At 45.6% G+C, this 26092-nt stretch overlaps 2 protein-coding genes and 1 pseudogene across 7 annotated transcripts in view; all 3 read right to left on the bottom strand.

The window, feature by feature from the left end:
• BicC (protein bicaudal C) overlaps positions 1-23663 on the bottom strand; it is a 91865-nt gene extending 68202 nt beyond the window's left edge. For 4 of the 5 annotated variants that reach the window (XR_013311242.1, XM_077649248.1, XM_077649249.1 and 1 more), the window contains exons 1-2: positions 23472-23661; positions 1064-1110 (exon numbers count right to left, since the gene is read on the bottom strand). Coding sequence is in view for 4 of the 5 variants with exons in the window: in XM_077649248.1 (XP_077505374.1) it covers positions 1064-1110; positions 23472-23652 (228 nt within the window). In the remaining variant the exon portion in view is untranslated. Of the gene's footprint in view, positions 1-1063; positions 1111-23471 lie in introns of all 5 variants that reach the window. The other variant, XM_077649250.1, reaches the window with a different exon arrangement.
• LOC144116677 (U2 spliceosomal RNA) lies at positions 19821-19994 on the bottom strand (annotated as a pseudogene).
• Positions 23664-24328: 665 nt separating the features above from the next.
• The window catches only part of uif (sushi, von Willebrand factor type A, EGF and pentraxin domain-containing protein uif), a 142239-nt gene continuing 140475 nt past the window's right edge, over positions 24329-26092 (bottom strand). For both annotated transcript variants that reach the window (XM_077649246.1, XM_077649247.1), the window contains one exon: positions 24329-25836. In XM_077649246.1, coding sequence (XP_077505372.1) covers positions 25805-25836 — 32 coding nt within the window. In that variant the 3' untranslated portion in view covers positions 24329-25804. The remainder of the gene's footprint in view (positions 25837-26092) is intronic.

The following is a 26092-nucleotide window of genomic DNA, read 5'->3' as shown; positions in this document are numbered from 1 at the left end:
GGACATGGAAAAGAAAAATACGCAACGAGTAATGCTTAGAATTGCTGCCCTTTTGACCTTCATTCAATCAAACCAATTTTATTCACATGACTATTAAAAAAGATGCTGTTTGTCGAAACAATTCGCATGTATCTTATTCTGACAAACAGCAAGAATTAAAGAAAAAGAATAAATTACTATATAAACTAACCCCACAAAAAAAAATGAAGGGACTTTCGGAAGTGCTGCAGGGAAAACGTGCCCAAAATAATTTCTTGTGTCTAAGCAAAGGAATTTTTGGTAACGGCTTGGAACATTACTGCACTGCTTGGAATGGTTAGCAAGGTGCTGCAATAATTGCTATCAATCTATTGTCCAGGCATTTACTAGTTTGCCCAATGTACACGTCTACACTACAAAGGAATCTTGTATATTGCAAGTGTAATCAGTGTTGTAGGCGTTACCGAAAAAAAGTAACTAAATACGTTACTCGTTACGCTAAGAAAAAGGAATGCGTTACCGCCCTACGTTACCTACAAAAAAAAAGTAACTCATTACCATTAATGAAAAAAAGTTCCACCCGTTACTTCATGGTCATAAATATTAATTAGTGCGTCTTCACCTGATGAACTCACGATAACAATCTTATAAAGCTCATATTTCACATATGACTTCTAGCCTAAACAACCACTTTACGCGAAATCCTGATTTAACGAGATTACTTTGCACAAATGTGCACGAGCTTATCAATGTTATAGCGGCCTAAAGTTGCCTGTAGTCTTAACACCTGAACACAATCACTATTTGTATACATTATTTAGTAGTTTAGTCACAGTTCAAACTAAATGATTTGCACATTTACTCAGGCAGGTAAGAATGGGTGCCTTTTTGCATTTTACAGCTACTATAAGCTGCAGGTTGGGCGCTCTGGGCAAAAGCAAGCAGAGAAGCAGTTGAAATTGCCCTGCCTACAAGTAGGATCGACAGGCTTGCTAAGCCCAACCATTTGTTCTTCAGATATGAAAAAGGTTTGTCCAGAGCTAAACTAATACAGAGTAACATATCATGCACCATGCTACTGCACCTTTTTGAAGAATCCATCAGCCGAAGTGGATGCTTTGGCATCAGTTTCTGCAATAATGAAAAACATGCAACAAGAGGATCACATTCTGAACATACTAAATATCTGGCAGAGAGTACTAGCTACTCTAGACAAGCAAACATACAAAGCACCACGGGCAAAGGTTTGCTGTACAACAGAACTGCCGTAACATCAGTTTCCCTTAGAAATGTTACTTTATACGTTAACACTGCATTCTAGAGGAACAAGCATTCACACAACCGGCACCCCCAGTAAAGTTTCGATGGCAGCAACATCTCGCTGATCACAATGGGACCTCTCTAGATGCGCGTGTTCATTAACTTGCCACGATTTGACGCTACTCCTGGGGAACGGTGGCATGCATCAAAATGAGAGTTAATGGCATGGTGTGTCAAATGCAGAGGGTTAACTGGTGTATTCATTTTCAAAAATTATATAAAGCGCACTTAGGACAACAGACAAGGGAGACCAAACAACACAAGCGCTTACTCGCAACTGTGCGTTTATTCGAGAAACACACAAAAGGAAGAACAAGGTGTATTCATATAGGAGGTTGCAGCCAAGTACTACACCAGGGTGACTAAATCCTGTTCTCGTGAGGGAGTGCATAGTCTGTTCTGGTCACAGATCAGGCTGCAGACCAGGCCTGGTTATGAAATTCCACCAACACGTGGATTTTTTTTGTATCTGGTGGAGAACTGCGCAGCACTGGGATTGAAACCCCAATCCTCTTGCACGCAAGGCGGATGGATGCCCTACCTCTACGCCAACGCTGCATCGATACTGAAAGAAGTACTAGAAGATATAATGGCTGCATAGCCATCATAGTCCTCCATGAACTCTGCAATAAAATTCCAATAAGAAAGGGTGCCCGGCAAAGAGACACGATCTCGTCAATGCCATTCACCACCTGTTTACAGGAGGTATGAAGAGGCTTGGATTGGGAATACTTGGGGATAAGAGTTAATGAAGAATACCTTTTACAGTTGGTTGCAAGGTGATGGAAGTGGTAAGAGAATACGTCTAATTAGGGCAGGTAGTGACCACAGATCCGGGTCACAAGAGATAATCCGGTGGGCAGGTTGTAATGTTGCCACAGAGTCATGTGACCTAGGATTTTTGGCTCGTAATGCCGACAATGCAGGATTTCTGTAGAACAGGTGCCTTAACACTACCTCGTTGAAATGCACTACTGAAAAAATTTAATTTACACAGTGGACAGCATGCTGTAGCCATGACTCCAAAGCAGAATTCACATTTTCAGCCAAATACTAGCCAAGCTAAATACGAAATGTGCAAGCCCCTAAATTCCCACACTGGATGGCTCACTTTTTGAAGGACCAACAACAGACTTATAAGGACCCAATTATGTGCTGTGTTGGGTTTTATGGCACAAAGGCAACTGAGGCCATCATGTGCCAAGAACAAGGTATAGGAAAAGTCTTTTGTTGAATATTATAGAAATGCAAGAATCATCCCTGGTGTAGAGACCCTCAAACGTTAATACTAACCAGTAAACACACAGAAATTTTAGAAATGGCTACCTCAGTAGCTTTCCTTGGCTGCGCAAGGATATCGAGGATCCCAACCAATCAAAATAAAAGCCTCGGCCTTCTTCTCAGGCACGAGAAAGTGGCTGAGGTGTACTAAAATTCAAATAAACCAGTGGGTAAAAAATTTAGTCTTGAGAAATCCCGTTTCGTTAAGAAAGCTAAAAACACATGACATATCAACAATTGCATCATCTCCTAAAAGCAGTGCGGGATGAAAAGGAATGTATTCGTTATAAAACTGAGCAAACTACTTTTTCCTTAGTTTTTCCAGTTTCGCACACGAAATTAAAATGTGGTTAGTTGTAACTTCATGTCTGCATTTTTCGCAAACAGGCTGATCTTGTCCTGTCAGCAGGAAACCGTGTGTAAGGTGCGCGTGTCCCATACGAAGACGGCAGATAATCACTTAAAACGTTCCTGGTGGGTGCAGGACTTCCATTCACTTATAACTGGCTTTACATTGTGTAGTTTGTTTTTTACTTCGATGTCCCACGCGGACTGCCATTTCTGTCTTATGTTACGATGTATTAAGTTAATGCAATCTTTTAATGAAATATTTACTTTCTTGATTCACTTGTCACGTGCTTGAGCAGCGCAGAAGTCTGCTCTCTCGTTGCCTCTAATTCCAATATGACTCTGTACCCAGCAGAGCTTTAGGTTTCGTCCTTTAGCTGTGGCTATTACTATGTTGTGTGTGATATAACCAAGAATAGGAATGACTGCATTTCTAGAGTGGAGAGCTGTAAGTAAACTTAGGAAGTCTAAATAAAGCTGTTTGTGAGGTTCCCTTTTACCATTTGTTCAATGGCTACAGACACGGCGTAACATTTGGCAGTGAAGATTGATGCACACTGTGGTAGCCTCACTATATGATTGCAATTCCCTTGTACGACTGCACTTCCAACGTAAAGATCTGTTTTTGAGCCGTCTGTATAAAAAGCTGTGCAAGTATTGTATATTTCCTGGAGTGCAAAAAATTCTTGTATTATATGCTGTGGTGGAGTTTGTTTTTTGCCTAAATGTGTAAGAGAGATCAGATTTCCAGGAAATTGTACCATGGCAGCAGTAATCTCGTCTTGCAGCAATGTCAGGCAATGTGTCAGATTTTGGCACATCTCTTCAAAACGCAAGAGCAGTGGCCTGGTACTATGCGGTTTGTTGTATTCTGGATGGGCACTTTGTGACTATTTGGCGACAGATGTGTTTAGGTAGTGAACGGATTTTTAGAATGTACGAGCATGTGAGGATGGCTCTTCTATCTGTAAGCAATGGTTCGTTGGTTTCTACATGGAGACTGTTTATGGGTGATGTCCTGTATGCACCAGTGGAGAGATGCAAGCCTAAATTATGTACTGGACCTAGCCGTTCAAAGTACGATGGCCTCGCTGACCCATACACTATACATCCGTAATCCAGGGGTGGAGCGTACTACAGAGCGGTAAATTTGTAAGAGACATGTCCTATCGGCTCCCCAGCGTTTTCTCGACAGCACTGAGTATGTTTAGGGATCGAGAAGCTTTCTTTTTCAACACATTTATGTGAGGTAGGAAAGTGAGCTTTCTGTCAAATGTTATACCAAGAAATTTATGTCGATTTTCACTGGCAACTATTTCGTTCAGGTGTAGGGTGGGATCTGTATTTATGCCTCGTCTGAGTGAGAACAGAATTGCCACCGATTTCTGTGGGCAAAACTGGAAAACCATTTCTGTCCGCCCATGTTGCCAGTTTATTGTTATTTTTATTTGTCTTTCACATGTTGATACATTGGAGGATGTACAAGCTATTTGATGGTCATCCACATAGACTGAGTACGTAACGGACCTTGGTATTATTTTTTTAAGAGAGTTCATTTTCACAACAAAGAGAGTTGCGCTTAAAATGCACCCCTGAGGTACTCCCGTGTTCCTGAATGTAATTCCTCGAAAGGGTTGTACCCAGGCGGACAAGAAATGAATGGTTAGATAAGTTTTTTTAGGCAGTTTAACATTCTTCCTTGGATGCCAAGCTCAGCAAGGTCTTAAAGAATCCCGAACCGCCAGGCCATATTGTATGCCCTTTCTAAATCGACAAATACAGCGAGACAGCGTTGCTTATGAACGAAAGCTCCTCTAACAGTATTTTCAAGACGGACTAGGTGATCTGTCGTGCAGCATCCCTTTTTAAAACCAGACTGATGGGATCAAGAAGTTCACAGGATTGAAGGACAAACGTTAATTTTATATTAAGAACACTTTCAAAAGATTTTGCGAGGCAACTAGTCAGGGCTATGGGTCTATAACTGCTAGGAGAGGTTGGGGGTTTTTCAAGTTTAAGGAACGGTACAATAATAGCTTTTTTTCCAGGCTTCAGGCATTTTCCCCGAAACCCATACTTTGTTAAAGAATCTTAAAAGTGCATCTACAGCAGGCTTGGAAAGATGGGCAAGCATTTCATAGTGTATTTGGTCGGGTCCTGGAACAGTTTTCTTACCGGCAGACAGTACAGTGTTGATTTCTTGGAGTGTAACAAGACCATTGTATTTTTCATTAGCACCTCCACTTGTTGGAAGCCTTTGTTTTTCGGCTATATTTCTGCGTTTTAGAAATGACTGTGTATAGTGTGATGAACCGGAAAATACAGCGAAGTGCTCTCCCAATATGTCTGCCTGTTCCCCTAAACTCGTTTGTGTACCAGTTGTTGTGAAAAGAGGAATTGTGAAAGGTGAGTAGCGGCCATTTAATTTTCGAACTTGCTCCCACATTTTTTTTGATGTGGTTGAGTTGTTTATAGAAGAGACAAGTTTTCCCATGATGTTTTCTCGGCCTTGCGCCAGATACCCCTCGCATGTCCTCGCTTTTTTGAAAAAAAATAAGGTTCTCATGAGTTGGGTGTCTGCGAAAGACTCCCCAAGCTTTATTCTGCGGTTTTTTTGCCTCCTTACATTCTTGAGTGTACCAAACTTTGTGGTTCTGGCGCACCACTCCTGTGGATTTTGGAATTGATACATGTGCAGCAGAAAGAATGCATGTTGTGAACATTTAATTTATCTCATCTATGCTGCGGTTTTCTGAAATTATATCCTGTAAACTGGCTTTTTTTAAAACAATGCCCAATCAGCTAAATGTAGTTTCCAACGCCGCAGTTTTGTTGGAATAACTGTTGGAGAGGATGACCGACCTATTATAACAGGGAGATGATCGCTTCCATGTGGATTGTCTAAAACACTCCAGTTAAAATCGCTAAAAACAGACAACTAAAAGACAAATCTAAAACACCCGTTTCCCCCAGGACTGGGAACAGTATGTGGGTTTACCAGAGTTCAGCAAACAGGCATTCGTGGACAGAATAAAATCCTCGATGAACTGCCCTCTAGCGTCAGTTTTCTCGCTGCCACAAAAACGAGAATGTGCACTGAAGTCGCCAACTACCAGGTATAACTCTGGCAGCTGCTTTAAAAGACCCTCTAAGTCAAGGAGTGTTTTCAGCTGTGGCTCAATATATACAGAGCATACTGTAATGGTTTTATGTGCAAGCAGAGTGGCTGCTACAGCCTCAAGTCTTGTTTTTAGTTTAAGCTCACTAGCCGGGGCACCGTTTTTCACTATAATCGCCACACCTAACAGCCTGCTCGCCTGTTCTCAGTCACAGCAGAAAACAGTATTATTCTTAAGAAAATTATTTTCAGGCCCTAAATTTGTCTCTTGTAGACATAACGCAACCGAAGCGTGTGCTCCTAGGATATCTTTTATGTCACCAGTTATTCACAAGTCCTCTACAGTTCCATTGCATTATGAAAGCCATCTTTATTTTGTTTTCCTATGTACTTAAATACTAGATCAAGTTATTTGTGGCCCCTTGATTCGGGGCCTGTCTTTTTTTAACAGATCCAGAGAGCTCCGCCGACCACCCGACGTGGATGGCACGGGGCTGCCCTAGGTCATGTCCATCGCCTCTGCAGAGGCGCTGGACGACCGTGCAGAGGGCACGTGGACGTTAAGAGTTGGACCTCGACCTGTGGGAGGAGGTGTTGGGGGCCACAGACATGGGGGGTCTGCAAGGCCTCTTTTTGGGTTGGCGGGGTAATGTTACCTACTCCACCTGGCGGCGCGGATGGCCCTGCCACAGGCTCACTGCGAGTGGCCTGGGCAGGTGCCGAAGTCTGTTGTGGCGCGCCGCGCCGAAGCACCACATCTGCGAAGTTTGCTTTTGCTGTGAAAAAGAATGTGCTTGCTTGTGTGCATCGCCTTCTTGGTTCTTTGAAAGAAATGTTTTCAGTAGTTTTGCACGTGATTATTGCCTTTTCTTTCTTCCAGGACGGACACGCCCTGGAGTGCAGCATGGTCTCCCTCACAGTTTGTTCAGCGTGGGGCGCCGTCGCAGTAGTCAGAAGAGTGATCTTTTTAAGCACATTTTGCGCAAGTTTTACGACCACGGCAACTCACTGAACCGTGGCAGAACCTTTGGCAGTTAAAGAATCGTCGAGGGTTAGGAATGTAGGGTCTCACATTTATTTTTAGATAACCCACTTAAATTGAGCCTGAGACAGTACTATGTGCAAATGTCAAGACTTGTGTGCTTTGTTGGAATTTCGCTGCCCTCTCTTCTTATTTTTATCCTGTGGACATCAACGACATTTTCTTCAGCAAGCCCTTCTTTGATTTCTTGTTCAGTGAGGTGGAGAAAATCATTCTCTGAAATTACACCATGGACTGTATTGAGGTATCAGTGGGCAGATGTGGATACAGGAATGTCACCCATGGACACAATGTTGGAAAGTTTTGAGTGTTCGACGCTATTTCAGAGTTCCAGTAAGAGGTCTCCACTGGCTATTTTTGTAACCTTGTAGCCAAAGTCCAAGGCACCCGTCAAACATTTTTTTGCAATGAATGGGGAGATTATTCTAGCAGCTTTATCAGTTTGCTCAATATGAATCATCTGAAACTAAGGAAACTTCGTTTCTTTTTTTCATGAAATTCTGAGTTACCTCGGTCCACCCTCTCTTGTGAGGGTGATCAGTTGCTGAGAGAAGGTTAGCCATAGAATAAGTGTTTTTCGGCTATGGTGCCAGCCACCCACCATAGAGCCCCAATTGGGGACGGGACAAGAACTTGCAAGCAAGTCCTGCCCACGCCAGCTGTACACCTTAACTATAACCAAATATGACGCAACTCAGGGTAGTTGGTCACACAAGGTTAACCCTCGACGCCAGGAAAATAAGGAAAAACCAAGAAGTGAGTAGGAGATAGAGTTGTGAGAAGGGGATAGGAAAGTGAAAGATAGAGGGGAGGATAGGAAAAGGAGACTGCCAATCTCCCCCGGTCGGGTCAGGCCGGAGGTGCCGTCTTCAGGGAGCTGTGGCCAAAGTGATGTGTTGCCTCCGCCTAGGGGCCTTATAGGTCCAAACACTCAGCATCGGCTCAACCACCAGGATCCTCTTTTCCTCGGACCGCCAATGCCAAGCACGGCTAAGCGTGGGTGCTCGGGTTCGTGGTGATGCACTGTTCACCATCATCACCCTGAGGGGATGTCCCTGCAGATGTTCGGGAACACGTGGTGTCACCACTCACCAACATCTGCCAGAAACAGATGCCCCCCCTGCGGGGACTCCAAGATGGTGCCTGCCCATTTGCCAAGTCAGTGCAGCAGGTACCACATGTAATTCAACCCAAGCTGAAAGCTCTTATCGCCTCAAGGCTGCATGGCATCAGTGCCAGTGAGAGCCTTCCGACTGGGTAAGCCCGTTCATTGTCACTTGAAAAAAGAACAACCAACTGCACATTTGCATGGACCCTAAGAAAGTGAGTAAGGCTCTGTGGAGAGAATACTTCCAACTTCCATGCAGAGAGGTCAAAAGCAAACTGGTGGAAGTGAAGTACTTCAGCATGCTTGATGCCAACAGGAGATTCCATCAAATCCCCCAGACAAAATGCAACGCGTTTTCACATTTCGCAGTCCAATCGTATTTAGTGGGATTTTGAGGCTGCCCTTTGATACTGCATCAGCTCACGAGATACTCCAAAGGACATTGAATTTTTGACAGGCTGCCTGGAGTACACATCTACGCCGACGACATTCTGGTTTGGAGTGCACCATGGGAAGTGGATCGGGCAGATTAAAAAGGCACTGAAAACAACTAGTGCAGCAGGAGTCACACTTAACTGAGGCAAATGCAAGTTTGGAGTGCAACAAATTGACTCACTCTGAGATAGAAGAAGAGAACAAGCCATTAAGACAAACCTAGAGTTGGTTGAGCGCACAGGCCATTAGCAGACACCAACTACCAAAAAAGTCCAAAGTTACTTGAGACAGTCAACTATTTTCGCAAATACCTGCCCAACTTGGCAAGTCAAACTGAATCACTTCGTAGTTTGTTGCACGAGGACTTCATTTTTTAATGGACAAGAGCACACGACATACAGTAGGCACATACGAAGAAAATGCTGATGCAAGCCGCTTTAATTGCTTTTTTTTTATCCCTTCTCTGCTAAAAAGCTGCCTAGTGATGCATCCAGCTTTGCATTGGGTGCAGCCCTTTTTCAGCAGCATGGTACCAAGTGACGACTATGGGTTGTGATAAGAGTGCCGACAGAAACAGAGCGCAGATATGCACAGGTTCAAAAGAAGGCCTTGAGAACATGTTTGGCTATGAGAAGTTCAATGAGTGTTTTAGGCTGAAGAACTGCAGCCAAGTCTGATGACAGTCCATTGACATCTATCTCAAAGAAAGAATTCAGGGAAAACCATCTCAACTTCAAAGGCTGGTTCTGAGACTGCTGAAATACAACTATCAGTTGCAGTTTGTTCCTGGGAAACAGCTGATCACCGACATCCTGTCCAGGATGGAAGAACAACGCTTTTCAGACTACACATGCCACAAGTGTCCTTGCGGACTGGCTGAGCAGGACAAGTGAAAAAAATTGGACGTTCCCACACCTAGAGACACTGAACATCATGACAGCCCATGGACGGAGAGTGGAAGAAACACACGAGTGATTTGTCAGTAGTAGAAAGTGTACTGTTGAAGAGGACCAAAGCTAGCATATCTTTTCGGAGCTCAAAGAAAATGATGTGTTGACTGGTATCGTGGGCACAGCCAAGTGCAAATCGCGAGCACGCAGTTCAATGCATTGGCCCAGGTTGGATGCTGAAATATGAGCAATGGATGAGCGATGTTCATCCTGCCAAACACACGAACACAGACGACAACCAGCTGAACCTTTGCTCTTGCAGACACTCCCAGTCGCAGGGAGAGAGCTCACTTGTTCGAACTCACTGAAAACACTACCTATTAGTGTATGATAACTACTTTAAACACCAGTTATTGAGGCGTTACAATTTAAAGCATGACAAATGAGATCAAACTACTTAAGATATATGCATGTTATATATGGCATCCCTTGAGCTCTTGCACTGATGGAGATCCCAAATTCACAGCCAAGGAATGCAAAGTCAAGCATCACTGTAAAGTCTGAACATACCATTACCAGTTCCTATTACCAAAGATCCAATAGGCTGGTGAAGAAAGTCATACATATCATCAAGAGGCTGCTTAGAAAGTCGGCATGCTGCAAGCAGCAGCACTAACCATATGGCTGGATGAATACAGATTTTCCCTTTGTATCGTTGTGGTGGTGTCACCTTGCCCAAGATAGGTATGCTTATTTTGGTTTATTGGCAGGTGCCCTTTGCTGTATACAGACGTGTCTTGACAGCTCCGCGTACCAGGTTGGAATGGAACTAGAATCAATGCGACATGCGTTTACCATAGCGGAAAATCCCAGCAAGTGGAGAGGGAGATCACAGAAGCAAGTCCCTGAAGATGTACCGTGTTAGTGGCTGCACAGGCTTAGTGTATGCAGCAAGCAGTAATGACCGAGGATAAGCAGGCCAAGTGGACTTCAGGCTTTAATGCTATCACATTCTTAATATGCAATATAATTAAGCGTTCCTTAAATACTTTTCTTGTGGCCAACCTTGGCTATTGAGAACTTCTTAATGCTAAGCTTAACAGATCCATATCGCTCGACAGCCAATAAAGTACAACAAAAAGTTCAGCTAAACTCCATTATGGTCAGCATGTCGGACGCGGGTGCAAGTCGCCGAGCTCGCCAACTGGACCCTCTAATAGCGCATGTTTCCCTCCCTCGATTATATTCTTGCTCGTTATTAATGCGAAAGCAGCTGCATTCGATTCAGTTGTGGTTCACTGCACCGCCTGCACCAGTTCATAGTGCGCTGCACCAAAGCCTTCGGATTCACAGTGCCCCCTGCACCGCTATCCGTGAGTGATTCGGGTGCAGCCGCAGTGCAAGGAACCAGAGCACCAGCCGCCAAGGAGGTGCAAAAAAGTTGTGCACGTGGAAACTGCTTTCAGCAGACGACGCTAACATGCTCTTAAATATTTACGGTGAATTGAGGGAGGTCTCCCCTGTCAGCAACAGGTCCAGCATCATTTTGCAAGAAAATGGTACTGAAATCTACACGACAGCAGTTAACTTTGAGTTTTCTTTTGTAGCTTCCGTTTGTGTGCATGAGAGTTCACACAAAGCTTTTTTTCAGATGGTGCAACAACGGTGTGCCAATCCAAGAGATTAACCATAACCAGCACCGGTACCTTTGTCTCCTGCGCTAAGCATGCAGCCACATGCTGCAAGTTCGCCACTGCCTGGCCCTTCCGTTGTGGCTACGGGGACGCCGGAGCTAGTGCTAAGCAGCAAGGAAGCCCTCTGGGGCTGCCAGAGGACTTTTCGAATCACTACTTATAAAGAGCTAAATGAAAGAGGCTGGTTATCGGCGGGGATTTGTGGGTGCTCTCCCCGAGCTGTAATATGCAGAGGCCATGAGGCACGCCGAAAGTTCGACCGTCTCTCTAGAGAGCCTGAAGAGCCTTATGAATTCGAAATTGAAGTATCTTGCAACCACGCTTTCACAGTATCTTTAGAATTCGACTGCGCACGGTGTGTCCGAACCAGGTGAGTTGCGGCAAAAGACAGCATGGCGTCCGTTTCCTCATCTTCACTGTCAAAGAGAACTCCATAACAAGGAACTATGTGATGTGGTCGTGCATTGCTGACTCCAGTCTCATTAGGCGTGAAAATGACCATGCACAAAAAATACACGAAAACTGAACACCTCCATGAAGAGAGATTGAAAATTGCCGCACCTAAAGTGTGGCACTGCTAACGTGCTGCACCTCCACCATGGAACTGGTTCTGCCACCATGTTAACACCAGCAGCACTTTTTCAGGCTATGGTGGTGTGGACCAGCTCAGAATCGAATGCAGCTATCATATGGCTCATTAGCAACGAAACCCAGCGCTGTTGTCCAGACGAAACAGTCCGAAAACTCCAATAACGTAATCAGAACAGCTGCTATAGCAACCATAAGAGTCAAGAGAGGACTCAATGTATACCCAATGGCCTTTAGGGTGAACACCTTTGACATAAAGGCTTTCAACCTATAGGCATTTTAGACATCAGCACTAGTTATTGACTAGTACTAACTAGTAAAGAAATTAGTACTAGTTACTTAGTATTACCTAGCAAAGAAATTAGTTAGCTAGTAGCCCCCGATGAGACGAACGCTTCTGCATACACAGCACGTAAGTAGTCTAAAGTGCCCTCCATAATTTCTTTTACTTTTTCCATGCGTACGCATCCTGTAAACTGCACTTCAATGCACAATGTACTGAAATTCCACACTGCGACTACTGGATGTTATTTGGCTGGCATGGAGACTATCTCAAACTTCCAGAACAGTGCAGGGGTAGTGACAAGTGTAGAACTACACTTGCCCAAGCATCCATTTACTTTAAAAATATGTCGCTGCTTGTATGTGCTTGCAACCAAAGAAGCAGCCAAGTTGCTATAGATTCAAATTTATAACTGGTGCAGCATTGAATGTCCAGACCACTTTCTTTCCTGAATGAAGACCTTGAAAATGCCAAAAGCCACTTTTTATGGAAAAGTAAGTGGTGGGAATGGCAGAAAATTTTGGAGCAGGCTTTGTAACAGGCGAAAATTTAGAGCAGCTTGACGTTTTGTAGAAGGAGCCTGATATTGAGAAATAAGATCAAAGTGCAAATAAGGCGGGGGTGTTTCATCCAACTTGTGCCATGGGCTAAAAAATGACAATCTGCTGAATGAAGATCTGAAGGGTGCCACTACTGTAAGCAGTACAGTGTTCTAGAAGGCTTTGTAGTGGCATGAGCAAAGCGGGTTTCGATGGGAGGCGCTGAAGCAGAAGCGGTTGGCCACGCGCGGCAGTGCCGTCTAATACTGGAGGGGAATGCTGGCCGCCTGTGTTGCTGCATCGATGCATTCAGCGAGTTTGAGCGCTGTCAGTGGGAAAGGGGGGCGCTTTAAGCTCATTGGGATAATAAAAGCGGGTAAGCTCATCCCCTCAGAGACAAAAATATGCAAAAAGTCTACAAAACGCTGGTACCACTCCACAATAAGAACCGCGAACATTTAGCCTGAACGGGGCACCCTGAAGATGCATTGCCATCCAAAGGCACATACAGCAAAACACCATCTGGGGCAGAAAAAGTGCACTGCAGAGCAAGTAGGCGGCCAGCGAATGCGGGCAAAGTTGACGAACAATTACAAGCGATGAGCAGCGTAGCTCGAGGAGAAGGTGAAAGATGGAACCACTCGGAAATAGCATGAAACGATGGTAAAGAAAGAACGAAAGGGTGTGGACGAAGAGTAAAAGGAATGAGCAGAGGTGTTGGAAAAGCTAAAGTGAAATGTTTGGATCGGTTTTATGGGGATCAACCTGGGGTTTAACCTCGCAACCTATGTCACTATTGGGACAAGTCACTCAGGTTACAAAGGACGCCGTAGCCACTCTGGATAATTTCGAACTCCTGGGGTACGTTCTTTAATGTGCACTGACATCGCACAGTACACGCGTGCCTTCATAGCATTTCGCCTCCATCTAAATACAACCGCTGTGGCCAGGATCAAACCCGAATCTTTCAGACCAGCAGCCGAGCGCGCACTACAACCATTGATCAGTCATCACGGCAGCGAAAGAAAAGGGTAGTGCGAAAATACAATAAAGTAAGTGCTCATTAATCAGCAAAAGAAGGTTTGTTTTTACTTATGAGTGTTTAAAGTCCCAAAGCAACTTAGGATATGAGGGACGCTGTAGTGAAGGGCTCCAGAATTTCGAAAACCTGGCGTTCTTTAACGTGCACTGACATCGCACAGTACACGGGCCTCTAGAATTTCGCCTCCATCGAAATTCGGCCGCCGCGGCCGGGATAGAAAGCGCATCTTTCAGGCCAGCAGCAGAAACGACATATCCCTTTCTGTGAGAAAGATAGAGGGCTCGCTGATGCGGTAGAAGTAATTTGAACGGTTTCCGTTATTTCTATGGTAAGGTGGCCACTGTTCGGGATCACTGAGCAGCTCTCAAAGACTGGCAGGCAGTCACAGTGCCTGCAGTGACACCTTTAAGGCATCCACCATAGTACCTTTGAACCACTCTTTCCATCTCTTGAGCACCAGTACAAAGTGAAAACTGGGCAGTTTTCTGCATATATGTATCATGTGAACATCTGCTATTTTATTAGTGAATATGTCCCATCTGAGAATGTACGTCCAAGCCCGAAATGAATGCTCTATTAAAAGCGGAAGTTTGTTGCATTGTTAAATGGATCAAAATTAGCATTTTATAATTCTAAAATTGCATTTATTTGGCTTGTGGCTACCTTAACGTTAAAATGAAATCTGAAAATCATTTCTAAAACCAGGCAGGAGCGACATGCAACTCAATTACTATAAGGTCTGCAGACTGCATTAATTAGTAGTGAAAACCAAAGCTTTGAGAAGCGAGTACTAGAAGAACCAGTTCATTTGCAGCATTCAAGGCAGCTCATATTGCGCGCACCTTTCCAATGAGTGCTCCTGCCTGTAATTTTCTTTGAAGGTGTGAGTAACAAAAACATAGGCTGTAAGGTTATTCTATACTCTGAACAATGGATTGAATGCATAATGCACAATGAATTGCATAGAGATCCCTCCACAAAGGCACGATTTTTTTTTATAGGTGCGTTAGTGATTTGGTTTTTATGGGGTTTAACGTCCCAAAGCGACTCTGGCTGTGAGGGACCCCGTAGTGAAGAACTCCGAAAATTAAGACCACCTGGGTGTCATGTATATTAAGGAGCCTAAATTAAATTTTAAAGGAAAAAGGTGTGAAGAAGACAACGCGAATTAACCGAAGAATAAAGAAGAGGAAAAAGAAGCATTCGGTGAGGTGGAGGGAGATGATTGGTGGAGAAGCATTTGGTGAGGTGGAGAGAGATGATTGGTGGAGAAGAGAAGACGATGACAAGGCATACGTGGACTAACACCGAGGCTATAAAAGGGCGAGTGAGAGATAGGCCCGAGGAGGGGGGGGGGGAACAGCAGAGAAGCGGAGGCTCCGGCGGGTCAGGGACACTTTGGCTGGAAGAGAGCGACACTGGCTACTGCTCCGGTGAGCTCGCGTTCTACGACTCCGCATCGTGGACTTCCTGCCGTGCTTGAGCCCGTTCCGGGGAGTCAACAGAGGACGCTACCACCTGCTACGGCCAGGGGTGTCTCCAGCGCTGTTGCCACCCATCCGGGTGGTGCTCCCAACGCCAACATTGGCATCAACTGCACGGGCACTTGGACCGGGAGCTTGTACGACGCAGCCAGCGACGCCAGCCCAAGCACGGCGAATGCCGCCTCGACGCCGCCTACTGGATCCATACAACGCCGCAGCCACACCGAACCAACCGTAAGCACGAACGCCGACCGCTAACAGTAGAACACTAGTAATAGACGCTAGTAGCAGTGTGCCCTGGTCGTGTGTATTTATAGTCTTTGTGCTTTGTTCTAGTGTGTGTGCCACGTAGGGTGTATTAAATGTGCGTCTGTGTGGGTACACCCGTGGCCTAGTCCATTCTTTCGGTCCGAGTGTTCTCTGGAGAGATCCGTGACACTGGGGTTCTTTAATGTGCACAGACATCTCGCAGTACAAGGGCCTCTAGAATTCCGCCTCCATCAAAATTCGACCACCACGGCCAGGATCGAACCCACGTCTTTCGGGGCAGTAGCCGAGCGCCATAGCTACTGAGCCACAACCGCGGGTACAGGTGCATTATAAACATTAGGAAACAGCAGTAACAGGGATTACGGAGGAAGCCAAACAATTGCTTTTATGGAGCTGCGAGGTAAGGAGTCTTAAGTGACCAAGGCACCAGCGCGTCTCTTTTCGCTGCACCTTGCAAGGACGATGCATTGCATGGATGAGATTTGATACCCTACAGCAGCCAGGTGCGGAGAGGTGCCAGATAAAAATCTGCCGGCGGCCTCTACCTCAACACATAACTTCCCACGCCAACTCGACAGCATTGCTGACGACTAGCAGGCTGCCACTGCTTGAGTTCACTGTGCACTTCCCTTGCCAGTACATAAGCCACAAGACATTTTCTGAACAAAGGTCAATGACAAAGAGGTGGAAACACCAAATTTTTGGTTGGCGTGTTCTTTGTTTCAGACGTCGCGTATTGACCCAGGACACGCGATACACGCTGCGCAATTCATATATGTGCGGTAAATAATTTACTGTTGCATTCTTTATACCGAGCGATAATCGGTTTCGGCTTCTGAGCGCCGAGGTGTGCTGCGACGTCACCATGGAAGAACAGCAACCCTTGTCACATGGGCCCCAAAAGTTGTGACGCACGGATGGCTGCGTCGTCTGCTCTCGTACACATGCTGTGCATAGCAGCGCCTTTCGAAATCATGTGCCGGAAAACTTATTAGATACTGCGATATGCTGCGAAAAGCCAAGCAAGCAAGGGACGACATTGAGTCCTGTAACCAAGCGGCTCACTTCGGCCGATCTCAATCGACATACTGTGTATGCCCCAACACTGTTTCTGCGTTGCGTTTCGCTTTGCCACGCCGACGCTCGACAGACGTTTGTGTCTGTGGCCCTTAGCTGACCGTGGTCACATTACAGCGACACGATGCCTCACTTTTCCTACCGACCAATACCCATATCTGCCTTCACTTCGCTCCACCCGCGCAGCCGCGCTGCGAGACTGCTCAGGGTCCCGCGATTGCTGATTACGATATCTGCTGCTTGTTTAGTAAACAGTCCATGTATTCGCTAAATGAATGCTTAGACAGTTTTACAGAATTCAGCATTTGCTGCACGGGTATGCAACTTCCCGAGGAATGCGAATATGATGACTGCATCTCAGCGCTACTTTAGTTTACATATCTGCATATGTATCAGGCAGCAGTTGTGTGTTAATTCGGCATGACTTACAAGCTGCATTCTACTTAGGTTAAACAAGCTCTTCTCTTTTACGGCAGTTGTGCATTTACTTGTTCGCGCAGTGCGATAACTTTGCAAGAATCGCCGAAGAATGAGAGCACCAGCCTGGGGAACACTTCATGGCGAGACACCACGTATATAGACCGATGTTGCCAACTTTTAACTGCTTTTTTGCTTTTTCCGATGCGTCCAGCACTTGAATTTAAACTGGTTTATCTAGAGGTATGTTCGGCACCCCTTTGAAGTAAATAAAATGGCTTAATTTGGTGGGGGGGTTGACAACATGGTGCGGAGCAGTTGACGGCGGCACGGCGCCGTGGCTGGTCACCTGGTTCATCACGTGACCAGTCACATGGTGCTGTTTCCAGAGGATGCGCAGACCGGTGAAGTGCGCGTGGCGGCTCCGGCGCGCCAGCTGTGCACCGTGTGACGTCACTGCTCCTCGCGCATGCGTAGCACGGCTCTCCAGGAGCGACGCGAAACTGCTCAACCTCAGCCAGTGTAGCTTACGCTACAAAAATCCGACAGCCGCTAGACGCATTTCTTGCTATGTGGCACGCAAAACTCGCTAAATTTAGCGGACATCCGCTAAAATGGAAACGCTGGCTGCATATTTTCCTTTAGAGTGCAACTCCGGGAGCTTTTTTGAACACTGAGTTGATAATCACACACACCACTCTTTACAGTCCCCTCTCTCCGGCACAAAAAAAAAATTTAATACCGAGCAGTAGTATTTCACAACAGAACTCGAACCGAAACTGGGTTTCGGCTCGACTATGGCATCACGATACACGCACCTGATGCCCACCTAAGACTTAACAAATACTATCCCAAAGCGTGTGTGCGCTTTGACTGGCTAACGTGGCGACTGCAAGTAACAACTTGGGCGATTATTTGTCTGAAGTGACCAAAAACAAGCGCAAAATTGTTATTGTGACGTGACACACGCAATGTTGCCCTTAGAAACAGACCCGATTTGGGCCACGAAATATAAACTTAAAAATTCATTTGGCCTGCAAAAAGATGTCGCCCGGCTGATAAATTTGGCAGAAATAACCAGAAAACTCCGGAGAACACACCGTTAATGTTTCAGCAAAATCCGTGGAGGTGCGAAAAATGCCAGAGTTGCCCTTCAAGCCCAAGTTAACTTGTTTAACAAAAAACGAGTGCAGTTTTGTATTGCTAACATATGTGCAAATTTACGTGGGCAAAAGTTTCACAATGTTAGAAACCCCAATTTCAGCTGGTTTCTTCAATATCACTTTAGCCAGGTTTTTTGTTAACTGAAAGCCCGCGAGATATAAAAATTCCGCATATGACTGCGCTCCTGCGTTGAGTTGTTAGCACTCGCGAACCCGCTCCGATTGAAAGAAATCTGTTAGGGAAAGCCAGAATGAATAGACAGCTAGGGCACCTGTCACAGGGTCATTCCGGAATGAGCGCGACCACTTTGCCTCGTAAGAGGAATAATGCAGCAGCAAGTGCGACTGCGCCGTTTCACGGCACAGCAGTGGTTTCTTGCAGTTCGATATTTACGGTGCACCGCTATGTTCCTCCACTGATATGTGTTTGTCGTTGCCGTGTGCTTCGCTACTTCCTGTGCAAGTGTTTGCGACGAAGACTCTGTTCAGACTCACCGTAAAGCTCATGTTGCGGAAGACATCCAGCAACGACACAAACTCGAGATGACTCACGATCTGTCACCGCGTATGCCGACCCACGGAGAATGCCACCTCATCATTGGCTTACACGAACGAGCTCTCAACGCTGAAATTTAACGTGGTTTTACTGTACAAACAAACCTGAAGCTCCGATATTGACGGCGCTGTTACAGCGAGCGCGAATGAGGCCCGTGGAATCGAGCCATCAGCAGGGGCGCGTCCGAAACCTTTTTCCCGGCATTTCATTTCTTGGCATATGAATCGCGACGGTGGTGCCCAAAAGCCCGATAAATCTAGCAGAACCGAAATTTAGCATTACTTAATCGAATAGATTAAAAGCAATTTTTCTTTGCATGTGCATTCACCGTGTTCGTATGGGTCAATATTGGCAGCACCGCCACACTGTCGAAGCAAATCTGCAAAAAACATGCATACCATGTAGTAACAACAGGGGGTAATGGGCTAGAAAGTGAAACGGGGCGGGGTTGGATTCCGTCGGTCATTTTTCTCGATAGTCACACACCGGGAGAAAAAAAAAGTAATGCCTGTGCACATTAGGCAGTAGTCTCATCCTCTACCATCATATTTTGGTGCAGCCCTGGCGCAATTTCATCAAAGTCCAGTAATTCGTACCAATGAATTATGGTGGCACAGCATTCCCTCCGCTGCAAAGTAACTCAGATGAGAGTGCAGAGGAATTACAGCACGAGAATTCTCCCGGCTGCCGGCAGAATATACATCCTTTGAAAATCTTCCATTCATGTCTGGCAGGCATCTAGAAAAAAAAAAAATTGGCTGTGGTTTAGCTGTGGTTAACCCTAGCTGAATTGCAAAAGCTTTGTTTCCTCGGTACGTTGTCTACGCAGCGTCTCATTCCGACGCTCTCGAAAACTCAAAGCGGTCTCTTCCGCAGTTGAAGAGTCACTCTGGGACGTTGCACGACTTCTAGCCTCATCTTCATTATAACGCTTCCGAGTCGTGCGTGGCGCGTTCTTCTGGCGTCTCTTGAGCGAGTTGCCTCTTCCTCTCTTCGTTCTGTCGTTGTTGCGTCTCTTTCGTGCTCTCCATAACGACTACAATACACCTGCTGCTGTTGCCGATAGGAAGAAGGAAAGGAAAGTGCACGGGCCTGCCTACTGGCTCAAGCTGAGCCACGCACGCTGCCGCATGCTGAAAGTAGGAGAGTTAAAGGATAGGAGAGGAAAGAAAAGGCGCACGCTAATATGCCCTGGGCCGATCCCGGAGGCAGTGCAATACCGGGCCGACCCATGCCAGAGTGTTTCAAGCCAAGCACTCTGCCATTATCCAAAAACAAGTTTAATATCTTGGGTCCAAGGACCCGCAGCAGACATTAAATCAGGTATCAGATATCATATATTACAATACACTGAGGCGAAGCGCATTTTATTTTTATATATATATATATATATATATATATATATATATATATATATATATATATATATATATATATATATATATATATATATATATATATATATATATCCCCGCGAGGTGACACCTCTCCCTCTACCCCAGCGGAGCACATCTGGTGAGCGGGCGGCGGCGACGGCGGCGTTATCTCTTGGAGCGCGACTGCGGCGTTGCTAGGCAACGGCGACTCAAGGTCGTTCGTCGGCCACGGCATACGGCCGAAGTGCGCGACGAGCCGGAACGGCTCACTGGCTGGCGTAGTGTTGCTTTCGCAACAAAAAAGGCAAGCAAGCAAACATTTCACTGACGAATTTCCTAGGCACATTTTTCAGCCGTTACTCGATGAGATGCAGACATCTCAGACAAGTTTTAGTATAGCGTTTTTTGCGTACGCAACACGCAAGACGGTTGCGCACGCTAAATCCAAAGCGCGAACGACGCTTTTTGATGAGCGTTTGCGGACCGTTCCGCAACAGGCGCTCAGTGAACAAACACCCAGGTTCATCCACGTTTGGGCAAGTACCTAGCGCCACCACACGTCAGAAAAAAAAAACTCGCTGTACTGCTCTTCAGTTCCAGACCTGCGTGTGAACCAAGAGAACGCTTTTAACTTTGCACTACACTTTTCACCTTTTCATGCAATCGAAATAACTTACTTGCGCAGGTTCACACGATCGTTGGCCGTGTACAGGTGCTCACAGAATAATTCGGAACGCCGGACAGGCGGCCACTCTTCGGCGAAGCGCGCCGGCGTAAGAATACGGAGACAGACTGCGCCTGCGCGGGCTCCCTAACTAGCGAGCCTCTTCCCTAGTGAACCCTGATTAGTGCTGCCTTGCTCCAAAAAATCTAGCGCTAGGGGCTTCTTAGCTTTGAGAAAGGGGCTGGGCGAGCGGTGTCTGTGACGCGCTGCGTGTTCACCGCAATTTCTGACACGTACGGCTTGCTTGCGTTGCGTTGACGCCGGTTTCTGTATTCATTTGGCCAGACAGTCACGCTCTCTGTCATTGGCGCTATGGCTTGCATAGAACTGCCTCTCATGTTTTAAAACACGTAAGCCGGGTCTGGGAAATCTCACTTCTTGAGCAATTCCTCCCTCGGTTTAATTTTATGTCGTGAATGAAAGCGCCATTTTAGAAAAATAGCGAGGGTGCGTTGGTTGGTGTAAAATAATAGTAATAAATTGTTCTTTATTTGAATAAATTAAGCGTCGTGTTTCTCAGCACAGATTTTATGCACAAAAACTTCATACAGCTGGCTCTTATTAGTAGTCTATTCAAGGTTACTCACTGAAGTCGTACGAGTTGAATGCAAAAAAGTTTGCACGTCGGGCAAGGCAATGCAGAGTTAACTTTGTTTTTTCTTTTTTTGCTGTTCTGGGGGAAAATAAATCCAGCGTGATTCGTGCTGTGTATCTGCACAGTGCTCTCCATACTATTTTTGTTGTATTTAACTCGTAGGGCCTATTCTTGATTATAATCGCATAGTCATGCCAACAAATGCAAACACGCGACAAATGCAAGAATACTCGCTACAAGGGGAGAAGCGAAGCTACCGATGCCACAAGGGCGCAGTGTAGAAATACCTGCAAACCTCAGCGATATTCCTGAGACTTTAATAAAAATTTAATACAGTTCTGGATGCATGAAAAAAAGCCCCCTGTGGATGAAGTAGGCACTGAGAAATACGCCACCACAATTTATTTCTAGAACAGTTTTATTGCCGTTAGCCCTTTCTCTCAAACTAAAGGATCCGTCAAGCCTTGGTCAAAATGTTTCTTTAATTCACGATACAAAGTGAAACTGAAGAAGTAACTGCGAAAGAAATAGACTTCGCACACCCCGGGATCGAATCTCAAAAGGGGCCTGCAGTTCTGTGGTAGCCAATGCGCCGAGCTCGCACACAATCATGGAAACCTCGGCTGCATCACAGAATGCATTCATATACAGTCGCCAAAGTGCCGTAAGCAGTCCGCATGCGATTAGAGATTACGGTGGGCGGCGCGCGCAAATAGCATGTCACAGACACTGCACTGCTCAGCCTACCTGTCCCTGCTCTAAGAGGTCCTTGCGCTAGCGTTCTGGAGCAGCAGAGCAAATCTGGGTTCACTAGGGAACGAGGCTCGCTCCTTAGGGAGGAAGCGCATGCGCAAGCCGTCGCTGTAATCTTCCGCCGGCGCGCTTCGCCGGCGCCCGGCCGCTCAGCTCGTTCGCGCACAGCGCGAATGCCTTCTCGCTGAGAGTTCTTGTGATTTCGGCCCACTTGAGCGGGTTCGCTAACCTCACGCAGGAGCTCTATGTCATCCGCCACCGAAAAACGCGCGCGGCTGGCGGCCATGCACACGTGTGCGAAACAGAAACTTCTGAGAAAATAGCCATACAAAAATGACAAACTGCCGTTGCCATGACGACAGTGTAAACAGTGTTAGGCTTGCAGGCTTGAAAATAGACTGATACCTCAAAATTACCAACTTATCACATAACATTGTGCCCGCGTGAGACAACAAGAAGCAGAAGTGAATGCAACCATTTAGAGCCAGTTGAGCGCCGAATAACGCCATGACGAGGCATTTTTGAATCGAAGCGGGCAAGCAGGGTGTCTCCTTGTTGCCTCCGTAAGCCCCGCAAAGATGATACGCCATTTCCGGAAAATTGCGTGCGAACGCAAAACTTTAGCGTTCTGCGCATTCTACATACGCTATCCTATAACTGACTTGTTTTCAGTAGGCACGGCACGGCAATGCTGTGCAGACTTGTAGGACCGATTTGTGTGCAGCAGCATAAGCACTGATAAATTAAGCACGCACGTGATCTAAGAAACCATATTTCAGACTTGACTAGTTTAGGCCTAAACCATCTGTTACAGCTGAAAGACTAGCCTCACATGCGGTCACAACATTAAGTATCGCCGCTTTTTAGCTGCAGTCGCAACCGCGGTAATGTTGGGCCCATAGTACCCTAACCATCGAGCCACCGCGGCGAGTATAGCAAGGTCTAGCCACACAAGGAAACAGAGACTGTGGGGAGCTTTCAACGCGGTACGATGCTGGTTAGTATACAACGCGCACATAACTATTGTATACCGCATTTTCGCGGTAGGCATTAGGTGGGTACGCACAAGCAAGCGCGGGATAACATCACTCCGGCGTCGTTCTGTGCCCGCAATAGCTTCCATAGACTGCACCTTGCTGTAGGAATCGTAAGAGGCGCGCAGTAGCTGCATGCGCGATTCAATTATCGCGCTAACAGGAATACCAAGAACTCCAAGCAACAAATGGAGCTGCAATGAATTTCTCGGGCTCAAAAACTTGCGTGTGGCAAGCACTCTTCACAGCTCAAAAGGTTGTCGACGCATCAAGCGAGACTCAAACCGCTCAGAAAATGAAAATACGTTCACGTAGTTTCGGCTAGCCATGTGACAGCTCGCACGTGCACGCTCACCTTGAAGCATTTCTTCGAGTTTTTTGCGGTCCACTCTAATTCTTTCCACATATGCGTTTGCAGGGTCGCTTTCATCTCCTACTATGCTGGATCCATCAAATTCTGAGGAATGAGTCGACGTTACTTCTAGCGACTCCATGGTACCTCTGCATGTGCTACACGGGCATGCTACACGCCTCATTCTGTTCGCACCGACTTAGTCAGGATTTATAGGCCCGCGCCACCCGCGCTTGTCAGGCATTATACGTCATGTGCTCATCCGCATAATATTAAATTGTGTAGGTAAATACTGCAAAAAATAATCTTGATAAGCTCAAATTACTGAACTTAAGACAAAACATGATTGCATTAAAGTGTAAGTAGTAGCACGATTTTGTTCGTGCGTTTTAAAATGCGTGACTATTTTTTTGATCGTCAGTGGTTGTGCATGCTTTGGTGGGTTCCTCCTGGTGGCGCTTCGTTCGAAACTGAAACTAGTCTCGCGTAAACGTTTCCTCGCGTCGTTCAGCTCTCTATTTTTGGTCACTCTTGGCCGCTCGAACTGCTCATGGTCGCTGCATTTTGCGGGACGGAATCTGTTTGTTATTTGTTGTCCTTCGAAGCTGAACCAATGGTTTGTAAGTATGGCTTGTGAGCATCATGATCGGCTTTTTAGGCGCTGGCTACGCGCTCAGATTGTCGGGCTTACACGCCGTCCAGGTTCCCGCTGCAGGATCTGTTCAGGATGTTGTACAAGGTGTCATGCTGTCAGTGGTGAGTGACCTAACTTATGAGGCACCGCCGCGGCGCAAACGATATGTGTCAGACTGAGAAGGAACGTCATTTTAATTCTGCAGCCAACTCACAACTCAACCAAATCGTGAAAAAAAAAAAATTTATTGTAGCACATCGCACTGCGCGGACGGTACAATACTTGCGTGACAGGAAACAACGAACGCGAAAAAAAAAATAAGAACAAGGAAAGTTGTTTGCTGTACAACATTTATGCGCACTCATACATCCAAGGACATGGAGTTAACAGTAATTTTTGCTACAGCAGGTATTAACACTCAAACATTCACTAAGTCCACTCAAAGCATAACAGTGAGCAAAAAAAAAAAAATGTTGCAGAATGTGGAGAAGTACAAGTGACCTCCATTATGAAGTTAGGTTTATTTCACTGGGAAGCTAGGTGATGCTGTTACACAAGACAACACAAAGTACGAAATATTTCTTCAAGATATGACTGCACATAGTCATTCTGCTTGCTCTTGACAAAGTAAAAGAAAGTTAGAGGCAGGGTCTATCTACACTGCTGCTGACTGCACATTCAGTGTGAGAACATCGTCTGAGATGAGCAGAAGTGTCGCACCTTTCTCGCAGTATTTACACAAATGAGGAATGCAGGACCACATATTGTAGTATACTAGTGGCACAGTTAAACACTGCTTTACTTAAGGACAAACCTATCTACATGTAGGTAGTTGTAAAAACCGACTGTTGATAATAAGGTATGCTATTATGTACACATTTTTTTTCTTTTTCCCTTAATGAACGGTTTTTTGAGGCACATTGATCAACCATATACCCCATATCCAGACTGCCCACCCTAAGTGAATTGCAAGGCACCAACACTTAAATAACATGCTTCTAGAAAAAAGCATGCACTGTTGAGCAACTACCTTATCATCGCAATGGGCTATCTTTGATCTAGACCAGTGAATTAAGTTCTGCCATCATGTAGTGGGATAAAATAATGTGCAAGTTAATTTCCTGTTGAGGTCATGTGACCTGTTGTGCCAGATAGCTTGTAAAATAACGTTGACCTGGGGGAGTTAACTCCCATGCACAAAGAAATCTGCATGTAGTAGCACTAACATATAAAGGGAACAGCTTGCCAAATTTCATAAGCTGAATGGTCAGCACTTGCATTTTATTTTGTCCCATTACACATACTACCTGAACCATATATGCCTTGCCGGTCACCTAGAAAAAAATGTGTTTTATAAGTTCTTTTTTTTAAATTATCTGAATGCATTGTAACAGTTATATAAAAGGAATGTGAGATACAACAGTAGCTGTTGAACCAGCTTATTAACTATAAAAATTAGTTGCCTGAGATGGTGTAAATGTATGGTCCCAAGCAGGTGAAGGCCAGCTTGAGGCATAGCACAGCATGCATGGAACAGGTCAAAGTCACTACATCCATTTTTTGCTTCACATGCTGAATGATAAAAACAATGTATTTTGTGGAAGCAAACAAATACTAGAACACAGCAACACTGCAAGGGGCAACGCTGCGTGCAGTCTAATGTGAAGACTTGTTTCGTTGTAAGAATTGTATACATCGGGAACTACTGTCCTTGGTCTTCACTATCGCTTGTATCTGGAAAAGAGGGACAGTTTGCATAAATCTTTACAGTAGTGAGAATATGATTCAGGTGAACCTGTCCCCCAAAAGCTGAAATGAGAACAACAGCTGTCCAACTCAGCTACGTTAGCAGTTACTTCCATGTAAAAAATAAATTGCAAAATATTAACACTGATTAGAGCAGAAAGTTTAGCGAGTTGGTTTAGGTGCATGGTGGAAAAAGCACGTAAAGACGAAGATGGAACAGAGAAACAACAAGGACGAGCGCTAC

This window comes from Amblyomma americanum, chromosome 1, assembly GCF_052857255.1.
Source record: "Amblyomma americanum isolate KBUSLIRL-KWMA chromosome 1, ASM5285725v1, whole genome shotgun sequence".
Lineage (NCBI taxonomy): Eukaryota > Metazoa > Arthropoda > Arachnida > Ixodida > Ixodidae > Amblyomma > Amblyomma americanum.
Note: the sequence above shows the minus strand (reverse complement) of the source record. Positions and strands in the feature narration are given on the sequence as shown.